The sequence below is a fragment of the Artemia sp. Qi Xiang Cuo genome, chromosome 5 (genome assembly GCF_049724085.1).
Source record: "Artemia sp. Qi Xiang Cuo chromosome 5, ASM4972408v1, whole genome shotgun sequence".
Taxonomy (NCBI): domain Eukaryota; kingdom Metazoa; phylum Arthropoda; class Branchiopoda; order Anostraca; family Artemiidae; genus Artemia; species Artemia sp. Qi Xiang Cuo.
The window spans coordinates 33529066-33543691 of NC_142798.1; the positions used below are offsets into that span (position 1 = coordinate 33529066).

General features: G+C 36.1%; 1 protein-coding gene across 5 annotated transcripts in view; it reads left to right on the forward strand.

Annotated features, from left to right (window-relative positions):
• The window catches only part of Pkg21D (Protein kinase, cGMP-dependent at 21D), a 263107-nt gene that overhangs the window by 159810 nt on the left and 88671 nt on the right, over nucleotides 1–14626 (forward strand). For all 5 annotated transcript variants that reach the window (XM_089089512.1, XM_089089514.1, XM_089089515.1 and 2 more), the window contains exon 6: nucleotides 7759–7928. In XM_089089512.1, the coding sequence (XP_088945638.1) occupies nucleotides 7759–7928 (170 nt within the window). The remainder of the gene's footprint in view (nucleotides 1–7758; nucleotides 7929–14626) is intronic.

Sequence of the window (14626 nt, forward strand, 5' to 3'; positions counted from 1 at the left end):
ACACATAGATATGAAACATACAAAGAGACGACACACGCACAGAGACGACACACACATAGAGCCGACTCACACACAGAGAGGACAAACACACAGAGACGAAAGACACAAACACACAGAGACGACAGACACAAAGAGACGACTCACACACAGAGAGGACAAACACACAGAAACGACACTCACACACACAGAGACGACACAGACACAAAGTCGACACACACACAGAGGCAAAACACACACAGAGACGACACAAACAAAGAGACGACACACACGCACACAGAGACGACAAACATACAGAGATGACACAAAAACAGAGACGACACACCCACAGAGATGACACACACACAGAGACGACACACGCACACAGTGGAGCGCCACTCTAAGTGAACCTAGATCAACCCAATTTTTTGGATATATCTCTCTCACTGTGACTCTGTTTGTGTGTCGTGTCTGTGCGTGTGTTGTCTCTATGTGTGTCATCTCTGTGGGTGTTTCGTCTCTGTTTTTGTGTCTTCTCTGTATGTTTGTCGTCTCTCTGTGTGTGTCGTCTCTGTGTATGTGTCGTCTCTGTGTGTGTGCCGTCTCTGTGTCTGTGTTGTCTCTATGTGTGTGTGTCGTCTCTGTGTGTGTGCGTGTCGTTTCTGTGTGTTTGTCCTCTCTGTGTGTGAGTCGTCTCTTTTTGTCTGTCGTCTCTGTGTGTTTGTGTCTTTCGTCTCTGTGTGTTTGTCCTCTCTGTGTGTGAGTCGGTTCTATGTGTGTGTCGTCTCTGTGCGTGTGTCGTCTCTTTGTATGTTTCGTATCTATATATCGTCTCTTTGTGTGTGTTTGTCGTTTCTCTCTCTGTGTGTGTGTGTGTTGTCCCTCTATGTTTGTCGTCTCTGTGTGTGTGTCATCTCTGTGTGTGTTTCGTCTCTATTTGTAAGTCGTCACTTTGTGTGTGTCGTCTCTGTGTGTGTGTCGTCTCTGTGTGGGTGTCGTCTCTGTGTGTGTGCTGTATCTATGTGTGTGTGTCGTCTCTATGTGTGTTTCGTATCTGTGTGTGTGTCGTCTCTGTGGGTGTGTGGTCTCTGTTTTTGTGTCTTCTCTGTATGTTTGTCGTGTCTCTGTGTGTGTGTCGCCTCTGTGTATGCGTCGTCTCTGTGTGTGTTTCGTCTTTGTGTGTCTGTCGTCTCTGTGTATGTGTTGTCTCTTTGTGTGTGTCGTCTCTGTGTGTGTGTGTGGTGTCTGTGTGTTTATCCCCTCTGTGTGTGATTCATCTCTCTGTGCATGTCTTATCGGTGTGTTTGTCCTCTATTTGTGTGTGTTGTCTCTATGTGTGTGTCGTCTCTGTGCGTGTGTCGTCTCTTTGTGTGTTTCGTATCTGTGACTGTGTCGTCTCTGTGTGTGTGTTGTCTCTGTTTGTTTGTAGTATCTCTGTGTGTGTGTCGTCTCTCTATGTGTGTCGTCTCTGTGTGTTTGTCGTCTCTGTGCGCGTGTCATCTCTATGTGTAAGTCGTCACTTTGAGTGTGTCGTCTCTGTGTCTGTGTCGTCTCTGTGTGTGTGTGGTCTCTGTGTGCGTGTTGTCTCTATGCGTGTGTCGTCTCTATGTGTGTTTCGTATCTGTATGTGTGTGTCGTCTCTTTGTGTGTGCCGTCTCTATGTGTGTTTGTCATTTCTGTGTGTATGTCTCGTCTCTCTCTGTGTGTGTGAACATTGATGCTCAAGGTAAAAGTTTGAATCAAACACTTTTGGCATATCGAGTGTCCTTACTGAAAAACTACTGTATTAAAAAAAATTAATTAAATTTATCATACGACCTAAATTATTTCATCAGATACGCCAGAATTTATACACAGTACTTTTTAAAATCTGCTAACAAAATTGATTCTCAAGGTAAGAGTTTAATTCATACACTTTTATGATATCGAGTGTCCTTACTTAAAAACTACTGCATTAAAAAAAAAATTAAATTTATCTTACGACCTAAATTATTTCATCAGATACGCCATCAGTCATAAAAGATCCTTTTGAAATTCTGCTAACAATATCGATGCTTAAGGTAAAAGTTTGAATCAGACACTTTTAGGATATCGAGTGTCCTTACTGAAAAACTATTGCATTAAAAAAATAAATTAAATTTATCATAAGACCTAAATTATTTAATCAGATACGCAAGCACTCATAAACGATCCTTTTGAAATTCTGCTAACAACATCGATGCTCAAGGTAAAAGATTGAATCAGACACTTTAAGGATATCGCGTGTCCTTACTAAAAAAACTACTGCATTAAAAAAATAAATTAAATTTATCATACGACCTAAATTATTTCATCAGATACGCCAGCACTCATAAACGATCCTTTTGAAATTCTGCTAGCAACATCGATTCTCAAGGTAAAAGTTGGAATTAAACACTTTTAGGATATCGAGTGTCCTTATTGAATAACTACTGTATTAAAAAAATTATCATGCGAAATGAATTAGTTCATCAAAGACAGGTCAGCACTTATAAACGATCCTTTTGAAATTCTACTAAGAACGTCGATGCTCATGGTAAACATTGAACCAAACATTTTTAGGATATCGAGTGTGCTTATTACATAACTACTGCAAAAAAAATTTTTAAAAATTAAATTAATCATACAATCTAAATTATTTCATCAGATACGCTAGCACTTACGAACGATCCTTTTAAAATTCTGCTAAAAACATCGATGCTCAAGGTAAAAGTTTGAATCAGAAAGTCTTAGTATATCGGGCGTCCTTACTTGAAAACTACTGAATTAAAAAAAATTATCATAGATAAATTATTTCATCAGATACGCCATCACTCATAAACGATCCTTTCGAAATTCTACTAACAACATCGATTCTCAAGCTAAAAGTTTGCATCAAATACTTTTATTATATCGAGTTTCCTTACTGAAAAACTACTGAATTAAAAAAATAAATTAAATTTATCATACGACCTAAATTATTTCATCAGATATGCCAGCACTCATAAACGATCCTTTTGAAATTCTGGTAAAAACATCGATGCTCAAGGTAAAAGTTTGAATCAGACACTCTTAGGATATCGAGTGTCCTTACTGAAAAACTACTGCATTAAAAAAAAATTAATTAAATTTATCATACGACCTAAATTATTTCATCAGATACGCCAGCACTCATAAACGATCCTTTTGAAATTCTGCTAAAAACATCGATGCTCAAGGTAAAAAATTGAATCAAACACTTTTAGCATATCGAGTGTCCTTACTGAAAAACTACTGCATTAAAAAAAAATTTATCATACGACCTAAATCATTTCATCAGATACGTCAGCACTCATAAACGATCCTTTTGAAATTCTGCTAACAACATCTATTCTCAAGGTAAAAGTTTGAATCAAATACTTTTAGGATATCGAGTCTCCTTACTGAAAAACTACTGCATTCAAAAAAAATTAAATTGATCATACGATCTAAATTATTTCATCAGATACGCTAGTACTCTTAAACTATCTTTTTGAAATTCAGCTAACAGCATCAATTATCAAGGTAAAAGTTTGAATCAAATACTTTTAGGATATCGAGTGTCCTTACTGAAAAACTACTGCATTAAAAAAAATAAATTAAATTTATCATACGACCTAAATTATTTCATCAGATACACTAGCACTCAAAAACGATCCTTTTGAAATTCTGCTAACAACATCGATGTTCAAGGTAAAAGTTTGAAACAGACACTTTTAGGATATCGAGTGTCCTTACTAAAGAACTACTGCATTAAAAAAATAAATTTAATTTATCTTACGACCTAAACTATTTCATCAGATACGCCAGCACTCATAAACGATCCTTTTGAAATTCTGCTAACAACATCGATTCTCAATGTAAAAGTTTGAATCAAATACTTTTAGGATATCGAGTGTCCTTACTGAAAAGCTACTGCATTAAAAAAAAAATTTATCATACGACCTAAATCATTTCATCAGATACGTCAGCACTCATAAACGATCCTTTTGAAATTCTGCTAACAACATCGATTCTCAAGGTAAAAGTTTGAATCAAATACTCTTAGGATATCGAGTGTCCTTACTGACAAACTACTGCATTAAAAAAAATTTAAATTTATCATACAATCTAAATTATTTCATCAGATACGTTAGCACTCATAAACGATCCTTTTCAAATTCTGCTAACAACATCGATTCTCAAGGTAAAAGTTTGAATCAAATACTTTTAGGATATCGAGTGTCCTTACTGAAAAACTACTGCATTAAAAAAAAATAAATTAAATTTATCATACGACCAAAATTATTTTATCAGATACGCCAGCACTCATAAACGATCCTTTTGAAATTCTGCTAACAACACCGATGCTCAAGGTAAAAGTTTGAAACATACACTTTTAGGATATCGAGTGTCCTTACTAAAGAACTACTGCATTAAAAAAATAAATTTAATTTATCTTACGACCTAAATTATTTCATCAGGTACGCCAGCACTCATAAGCGATCCTTTTGAAATTCAGCTAACAACGTCGATTTTCAAGGTAAAAGTTGGAATCAAACAATTTTAGTATATCGAGTGTCCTTATTGAAAAGCTACTGTATTAAAAAAAAAATTATCATACGACTTAAATTATTTCATCAGATACGTCAGCACTCATAAACGATCCTTTTGAAATTCTGCTAACAACATCTATTCTCAAGGTAAAAGTTTGAATCAAACACTTTTAGGATATCGAGTCTCTTTACTGAAAAACTACTGCATTAAAAAAAAATTAAATTTATCATACGACCTAAATTATTTCATCAGATACGCCAGCACTCATAAACGATCCTTTTGAAATTCAGCTAACACCATCGATTCTCAAGGTAAAAGTTTGAATCAAATACTTTTAGGATATCGAGTGTCCTTACTGAAAAACTACTGCATTAAAAAAAAATAAATTAAATTTATCATACGACCTAAATTATTTCATCAGATACACTAGCACTCAAAAACGATCCTTTTGAAATTCTGCTAACAACATCGATGTTCAAGGTAAAAGTTTGAAACAGACACTTTTAGGATATCGAGTGTCCTTACTAAAGAACTACTGCATTAAAAAAATAAATTTAATTTATCTTACGACCTAAACTATTTCATCAGATACGCCAGCACTCATAAGCGATCCATTTGAAATTCTGCTAAGAACATCGATTCTCAAGGTAAAAGTTGGAATCAAACACTCTTAGGATATCGAGTGTCCTTATTGAATAACTACTGTATTAAAAAAAAATTATCATGCGACATGAATTAGTTCATCAAAGACAGGTCAGCACTTTTAAACGATCCTTTTGAAATTCTACTAAGAACTTCGATGCTCAAGGTAAAAATTGAATCAAACATTCTTAGGATATCGAGTGTGCTTATTAAATAACTACTGCATTAGAAAAAAAAAAATAAATTTATCATACAATATAAATTATTTCATCAGATAAGCAAGCACTCATAAATGATCCTTTTGGAATTCTTCTAACAACATCGATTCTCAAGGTAAAAGTTTTAATCAAATACTTTTAGCATACCGAGTGTCCTTACTGAAAAACTATTGCATTAAAAAAATAAATTAAATATATCATACGATCTAAATTATTTCATCAGATACGCCAGCACCCTAATTCCGATTGTAAAAGCGTGTTTAATCACGTTGCTTGGAAAGGTATCCACAAGTACATGCTCTGAAAAGGTGCCAAGGAACGTAATCTCCCCAAATAACACCATCATTAATGCTCTAAGACACCTCGCTCCCATCATCCCATCCCTCCAGAAATATTTTATTCAGAGATTTCTTCCACAAGTACATGCTCTGAAAAGGTGCCAAGGAACGTAATCTCCCCAAATAACACCATTATAAGTACTCTAAGACACCACGCTCCCATCACCCCATCCCTCCAAAAATATTATAGTCAGAGATTTCTTGTTAAAAAATTATCCTTTCATCAGTTTGAATCAATAACGCTCCTATTATTAAAATTTTAATTAATATTGTTAATAGAGTCCAATTTGTAAATTCTTTGTCTCTATTTTAAAATGCCAATAAAAGCATTCCAATATTAAAATTGTATTTAATCACGGTGCTTGGAAAGGTATCCACAAGTACATGCTCTGAAAAGGTGCCAAGGAACTTAATCTCCCCAAATAACACCATTATTTGTACTCTAAGACACCTCGCTGAAAACTGTTAGCAATAATTTTGCTGTGGAACAACTTAAAAGGTAACCGTCCAGGCACGTACGAAGGAATTTGTTTCGGGGGGGGGCAAATCCTTCAAACCCTTTATTAAGTGAGAAAAATCAGAAAATTATGGGAAAATGAAAAAAATCATGAGATTTCAGAGGGGGGCCGGGCCCGGAGGCCCCCCCTGCGTACGTCCCTGTAACCGTCACTACCATTGTTAATAAAATTCTTTAACAATTCAAATATTGTTAGGAGAATAAAGTTGATGGGTTTGATTTCTAGTACAGCAATTCTCTGGTGTGGAAATAATAATATAAAAAGGAAAACTAAATTAGCGACATTCCAAACAGGGTTAATTCAAAATTTATTAAAGCCAAACCAAAGTAATACTAACGTAAAAGAGCTAGACAAGAATACAAAAACGTTGAGTATTTCAGAAATATGTATTTCAGCATGTTATGAAACGGACTGGACTTCGGCGTATTGATGAAAATCTTTTCTTTTAAAGGGTGTTCACTTCTATTACTGTCCAGGCATTCGACTAGAAGTCTGACTACACTTTTGATAATGATTAATCCGTTAAACTAAGGTAAAATCTTTTCAAGTTGGATTGATAATTCAAAAGTTCGAAGAACAAGAATAAACTTAAAAGTTTTTTTCAGTTAAGAATTAACTTAGGGTGAAATTTGTCTTCATAGTTTTCTATTGTATTTTTTAAGTGTTTTGAAATTTGAATTCCTGCTTTAAATCTTTGTTTTCACATTTCAAAATCCAATTTCTAATTTCCACTCAACAAACGCGTTTCCGCTCACAGACTTGCTAGTTATCAATCCTGTTCTACAAACTAACGAAATGTTTGATTTTATAACAGTTGGGGGTACTTGTATGATATACCCCCTGCAGCTTAAGTTGTTCAAGCATTGACACACTGTAAATCGGTTTCTTTCGCTATTTTCTTTCCGCTTACCGTGAGAAAAGACAAAGAGAATTGACAGAATAAATGGGAAATATATAATTTGGGCTATATATTGGCACATTAGGGGGTTGGGGGTAAAGTATTTGGACAGCGTGAAGTCAGAAACCTAATCTTACTTCATAATGTCGGAAAAATTGTAGCTACCACGTTTTGCATGCAGACCCCCTGTACTTTACCCCCCCCCCCCCTAATGTGCAAATATATAGCCCAAATTTGTTTCCAAAGTATTATATTTTTAATATACTTAGGTATATTTTGTTACGATTAACATAACTTCACTTCTTGAGATGCAGGGGGTATATCATACAAGTACCTAATTGGGATTGTAGAAACTCTAAGAATTATAATTTTTCGAGTTCCTGTTCTTCTACTAGATCTCTATGTCACATGCTTCAAGCGAATTACGATCCCATTATTTTATCTGTCGATTTGTTATAAGATAAGTAGGAAACAATTGACGAAAGGTACCATTAAGTCCATGAATTACTAGCGCATGATGAAGACGTCCTGTCTCTAAACATAGATTCCGACTAAGAAGCTCATTCAAAATGTACGCCTCTTTCAGCTTTTACAAGTGAGAATTTTTATATTTACAGCCACAAAGCCGTCGCTCGTGTGGGCGTTAGATCGCCGTGTATTTCAGCATGTTATGAAAAGGACTGGACTTCAGCGTATTGACGAAAATCTTTTCTTTTTAAAGAGCGTTCCATTGTTGTCCAGGCTTTCAACTGGAAGTCTCACCAAATTAGCGAGTGTGCTAGAGCAGGTACAATTATTTATTCTTGATCTGAAAAAATACCTTAAACGAGTGTTGATAGTTATCTATTATAATAATTACTTACTTTTAATACTTGAAATTTGTCGGTACTCTTGCATTACATGGGCCTTTACAAGGAAACCAGTCACGAAAAACCCGTTTTTGACGGGTTAACCGCTATAGAGTAATAGAATGATAGCGGGGTTTTCATTGCGCATACGATTTTTAAACTGTTGTTTTTTGAGGTGTAGGGGGGAGGTACCTAGGTTAGGATAGATTACGTATTTAATATATGCTATGCTTTCTCCCCCCCCCCTCCTAATGTGCAAATATATAGCCCAAATTTGCCCAAAAATTGAACCACAGAGGAAAATTGCTAAAGTCATAATTTCCTTATGAGGTCAAGGTTTATGAGGTATAAGGTTTATGAGGTCAAGTGTAAGCGTAAAAATTTCCAGATCGTTAAATTTATTTCTTTCGTTTTGTGTGTGTATGTGTCAGCACCTCATCCAGACATTATGGGTTTGTTTGCTTAGTCAAAGTATACATAAAAAGCAGCATGACGACATTATAAAAAAAAAACAAAGTTTTACTAAAAGCATAAAATTGGGGAATGATTTCGAAACCTTTTGCCCAAGAATTGCAAACTTTTTGTATTTGTGGGGAACAATTGGGGGATGGGGTGATGTCTTGACTAAGTTCTGACCGGGTGTAGTGTTACCCTCCAACTTCAATAGAAAATTAGTTAGTACTTCCAAGTTTGCGATTAAGGTTTTGGTCATTTTGAATTATTATTTCCAGTTACAAACTGAATATAAGACTAAAAAAAAAAATAGCTCGACGACCGTTAAATCACAAGCACAATAACAAATTGATTACATATTCTGCATACCTATACTGTTGGAAAGTTTGGACCTGAAGACTGTTTGTGGACCTCATAATTGGACCACCTCTAGATTACGATACATAAAAAAAAAAATTTTTTAACTAAAAGTAAGGAGCAACATTAAAAATTTAAACTGAACAGAAATTATTACGCATATGAGGGGGCTCGCCCTCTCGTCAATACCTAGCTCTTTACGGTAAAGTTCAAGTTTCGTTCCAATTCTTTCAGAATGACCCCTGGATCACAAAGTTTGTTTAATTTTAATAAATAGCTCTTTTGAAAGTACTAAAAAAACTTTAGCCCCTCTTTAGGAAAATTCCATTCCCCATGAAAAATTCCTCCATGGAAAGATCCTCCCACGTAACCCTCTGTACCGACCCTCCCACCAGAAAAAATCCCCCTGAAAACGTCTGTATACTTTCCAATAGCCAATACTATATGTAAACAATGGGCAAAATTCATAGCTTGCAGCCCTTCGCCCGGGGACTGTGGAGGATTAAGTCATCCTCAAAGGCGTAGTTATTAGATTATTCGACTGTGTTGAACAAAATGGCTATCTCAAAATTTCGATCAGGTGACTTTGGGAAAAAAATGACTGTGGAGTGGGGGGGCATAGTTGCCCTCCAATTTTTCTGGTCACTAAAAAAGGGCACTAGAGCTTTTAGACCACTAGACCACTGGGTCGATACGATCATCCCTGGACAACCAAAACAAACAAATATACGCGGATCCGTGATCTTTCTTCTGGCAAAAAATACAAAATTCCACTTTTTTTGCAGATAGGAGCTTGAAACCTCTACAGTAGGGTTCTCCGATACGCTGAATCTGGTGGTGTGATTTTCAGTAAGATGCTGTGACTGTTAGGGGTTGTTTCTCCTTTTTTCGAAAATAAGGCAAATTTTCTCAGGCTCGTAACTTCTGATGGGTGACACTAAACTTGATGAAACATATATATTTGAGACCAGCATATAAAGCCGATTCTTTTAATGTGTCTATTGGAATAAATTCCGTTTCTTAGAGTTTTGGTTATTACTGAGCCACGTCCCTCCTTACTTACAGTTCATTACCACCAACTGTTTAAAAATCGTCTCTCGCGAATAAAACTCGTTTTTGAGTACGACCGGACAAATGAACAGGTTTTAATGATATGAGTTGGCTTTTTTGACCAAAGCAACTAAGAAACAACTAAACCAATGGCTTAGAAATGCAACATGTGTTATAGGTTCTATCTTATTATAAATACTTGACGACTCCTTGTTCGTCTATAAATGATTAAAATCAATATGTTTATTGTAGAAGGAGCATAGTATAAGTAATATCATGCTTATTTTAGCACTGAATCCTTCTTCTACGGATATATTCTCCTTTCTTGAAAACCTGCATCAGGACTGTAGCCAAAATTTTGTTTCATCCACAGATTCTAACCCTATTATTTGCGGTTGGCGGTGGGCTACAATACTCCTCAGTTAAGTTAAAGATCTTTATAATGTCTGTGTGATGTTCAATGTGAAATATTAAAACATAGCCTTCAGGGTTTTGGAATGAGGGCAGTAGTGGTTCTGGCCTCTTTTGCGCCCGCGTCAAAATCTTGATTAGGGCTCTCCCCTCTGTCTGTAACAACAGTTTCAATTCAAATTTTAACAAAATGTTAATTCATTAGCAAAATGAATTTCAATTTATTTATTGATCAATAATTTATTTTTAAATTATTTAATGCCTAGTTTAAGGTATCACGTCAAAAAGTTGTTTTTTTTATTTTGATTTATTTTTATTTTATTAATTAATCAATAATTTATTGAGTATTTGCGTTTTTTAACTATTTGTACTGAATAATTTATTGAGTATTTACATTTATGTTCTCTACTTTATTAATAAAATTTAAAAAATCAAAAAATGATTTTAACCATTAGATTATTTATTTAAAATTTGGCACCCCTAACATTTCTGTTTCCAGGGCAAGTGCTCCCTCTGTCCCTTCCCTAAAACAGCCTCTAGATGAGGGTGGTCCTGATACTTCCCCCTGTGAGTAACCGAAACGTTAATATGTTGTTAGGATGAAAGAAAAATACATGATTCATTTTTGAGAAAATGCATGAAATACATGAAAAATGCATTTTTGTGCTCAGGACAAAGCTGTAAGACACTCTGTAAGGCACTTTGAAAAATAGTTGCTGAACTGAGGGAACACATCCGTGTCAATCAGGGAAAAAGAAGATGACCAGTGCCATCTTGATTTGAAACAACTTAATAGAATGAAAACATTTAAGAATCATGATCGACAACAAGCTTAGCAGGTGCTTGTATGTCGAATCACTGTTCTGACTGATTTATTTTGGCGTAAAACGCTATGGGGAGATGCGATGAAGGGTTGGAGAAAATATAAGGTGTTTTCCTTAACTTTGGAATGTATGGGAGACAGTAAGGACCTTATTCATAGGGTATTCATGGCAACACTGAGGTGGGGAATATGGCGCAGAAGCACAAACGCTAAGGAAAGAACAGGATGCGATACTAGATGTTCAGAAAGCAATTTCTCTAGGATAGGAACAAGGCTTGTTGATTTGTTGCGAAACAAAATTTTTTATGAAAGAAGTGGTCTTAGCCCATTGCATATATGTAGATATGTGTCATAAAAAGCAACTTAAAGAGCTTAAGCATGTTGTGTTTACAATCAAAGGTCACTTACCTAGAAAAATTCTGGAAGTAGCAATAAAAATGTTGTACACTCAGATTAGGCTGGGACGAGACTAAAAAAATTGCTTAAAATCTCTGAGGATTTCTTGGGAGATGGCACTAATGCAAAATTTTTAAGCAGGATTTGATGGAGGAGGAATTTTCCCAGTGTGTTGGCATTAAGCAGCTGAATGCTGCGATGAGTTTGTGGGTGCAGGAGTAGTACTTAACTATAATAATTTCCATTGATTCTGGCCAAGGCCGTATCCGGGAGGGGGGCTAGGGAATTTGCCCCCCCCCCCCTTCCCCTTCAAATGTTTGTCCGACTCGTAAAAACGTAACAAAAAGTGAATATAAACCAATTCTTGATGGTATTTTTTTAAGTGTTTTAGTACCCCCTCCCTCCCCGCCGAATTTTATTGTAGACCTCCCTCCCCCGAAAAAAATCCTGGATATGTCCCTAATTCTGGCACTGAGCACAGTCTTCCATACAAGACACGATTTTACCATGAATTTTGATCTAAATAGAAGCTTATCTTCTTATGGTGAAAATCTTAAAAAGAATGATTTATTTTGCTTCCGTAACCTTACCAATTACAATGGTAAAGTTAGTGACTGTTTTGATTAAATATTCTAGGCAGGTTCCGAGCAAAATGTTTGAAAGTGAGACCACCTTGTCTCTCTGTGCTTCCCTTTGTTTATATATTCATTTCAAGGGAACTTACTCCTAGTCTAAAGAATACAAATGAAAAGTCGTAGCCGAACTATAAGAATTTACCTTGAAACCTGACATCCTTAGAAAAGCGATTTTCAGTTGGCTCCTATCTTTATCAAACCGTTCGTGGTAACGAACTGTAAGTAAGGGGCGACGCGGCTCAATAGTAACCGAAACTCTAGAAAAACGAAATTTTTATGCCAATAGACGCATATCAAAAGAATCGGCTTATCATGCTGATTGAAAATATATAATTTTCGTTAAGTTTAGTGTTACCGATTAATGGTTACGAGCCTGAAAATATTTGCCTCATTTTTGAAAAAGGGAGCAAACGTCCCTTTAATGTCATAGAATCTTAATGAAAATTACACCATCAGATTGAGCATATCAAAGAACCCTACGGTAGAGGTTTCAAGCTCTAATCTTCAAAAATGTGGAATTTTGTATTTTTTGCCAGAAGAACGATCACGAATGCGTGTTTATTTGTTTTTTGTTTTCCCAGGGGTGATCTTATTGACCCAGAGGTCCTAGAATATTGTGAGACGACTAATTCGAATGGACCCTCACTACCCTGGGGAAAAGTCTTTGTTATAAAATTGGCCCACTGTTTACGCATAGTGATTGTTATTGGGAAGTATACATACATTTTCCGGGGGAGGGGGGGGGGAGACTAATTTTTTTCTGGGAGAATTTTCCATTGGGGGAATTTTCTATGGGGAGTGAAGTTTCCAGGAGGTGAACTCTTCAGGGTCCACCGTTCTTACTGGGGGAATCTGCCAGAATTCCTATGCAAAATTCTTTTTATATATCTTGCTTTCTCTTTGCCGACTAAACTTTGCGCGTGGAGATGTTAAGGGTAATTGTCCAGGGTGAATTTTAACCGGGACTTCTTTGTCTAGAGGATATTTCTGTGGGGAGGAGGTTTTTTTCGTGGATCTGGAGCCAGATTTCCTGGCATAATTTAAAGAAACGATCAGAAACTAAACAAAAAAACAAGTTTTTCAACTGAAAGTAAGGAGCAACATTAAAACTTCAGACGAACAGAAATTATTCTATATATGAGGGGTGTTGCCCCCTCCTCATTACCTCACTCTTTACGCTAAAGGTTAAATTTTGTCCTTAAAGAAATTGCCGTTTATAATAGTCGAAAGTGATTGGAGGGCAACTAACCCCCCTCACACCCACCATTTCCCGAAACATATCCAATCAAATTTTGAGATAGCCATTTTGCTCAAAGTAGTTGAAAGGTCCGGAAAGTGTGTCTTTGAAGATAACAACCCTCCTAAAGCCCTCAGGGCAAGGGTTGTAAGTTACGCCTTGGGGGCATATAAGGTTTATGTAAAAGGGGTCATCGTATAAACTTCGGAGGGGGGCTCATTGGATTTGTAATCAGAAGTTCTACTACGCTTTTTAAGATTCAGAGTGATCGGAGGGTAGATACCTCCTCCCCCCCACGAACCTCGTATTTTCCTGAAATGCAACTTATAGACATTTTGAGATGGTCATTCGATGTCGTAGAAACTTCGAAAAAGGCTCATTCAATTGGAAATTGAAGGGACTAGTGCTACTTTTATGGCACTAATGCTACTGCTTCTACTCATACTACTGCTACTGTTACTATTTTCTACCACTTTTATTACTACTGCTGCCACTAAAGGTTAGGCTACTACAATTAATTGTACATCAACTACTACTACTACTGCTATTAAAACTAAGGATATTAAGGCGAAAAATTTGAGATATATAGAACTGTATGGAACTAAACCAAAACACACAATGCCCACACAGGTTGTCAAGTGGACGCGTCAGAAATGCTTCAGGAATGGTTGATGGTATGTATTGAGCTGTAACTTTCAGCGCCTGACAAAGGGAATGTTGAAGAAACCAAAAGTGTTATGGGCATACTGCTACTAATGCTGCTACAGCTATTGCTACTTTGGTTTGCTTGTGTGTTGGCGAAACTTTTTCAACAATTTTTAATCCTGACACAAACGGTATTTTTTAATTTAATTTTATAGCTTCTGAAGTTGACCTGAAAAATAAAACTTAATATTGTTCCCAAAAGTTTTTTTTTTCTATGCTCTTTGACAACCTGGATACACTTACACTCATGGGCGTACGGACGGGGGGCAGAGGGGTGGGGGATTTTGCCCCCCCCCCCGAGAACTTCAAAGTTACACTAGATATGGCTGAAAAAGCAGATGGTTGAAAAAGAAGAAGGTTGAAAAAGTAGTCGAAAAAAGGCAGATGGTCAAAAAGTTGGAAATAAACAGCTGGAGTGACAGAATAAAAATCAAACAAGAAGCAATTATCCATAATGTTTTCGAAAGATTTAGCTCTAATCCAAGAAGATTAATGCTGAAGCTTATTGATGATTTTTGGTGAATACGTATTAATAAAGATTTCATTGGTATTATAGAACTTGCTGGTAAT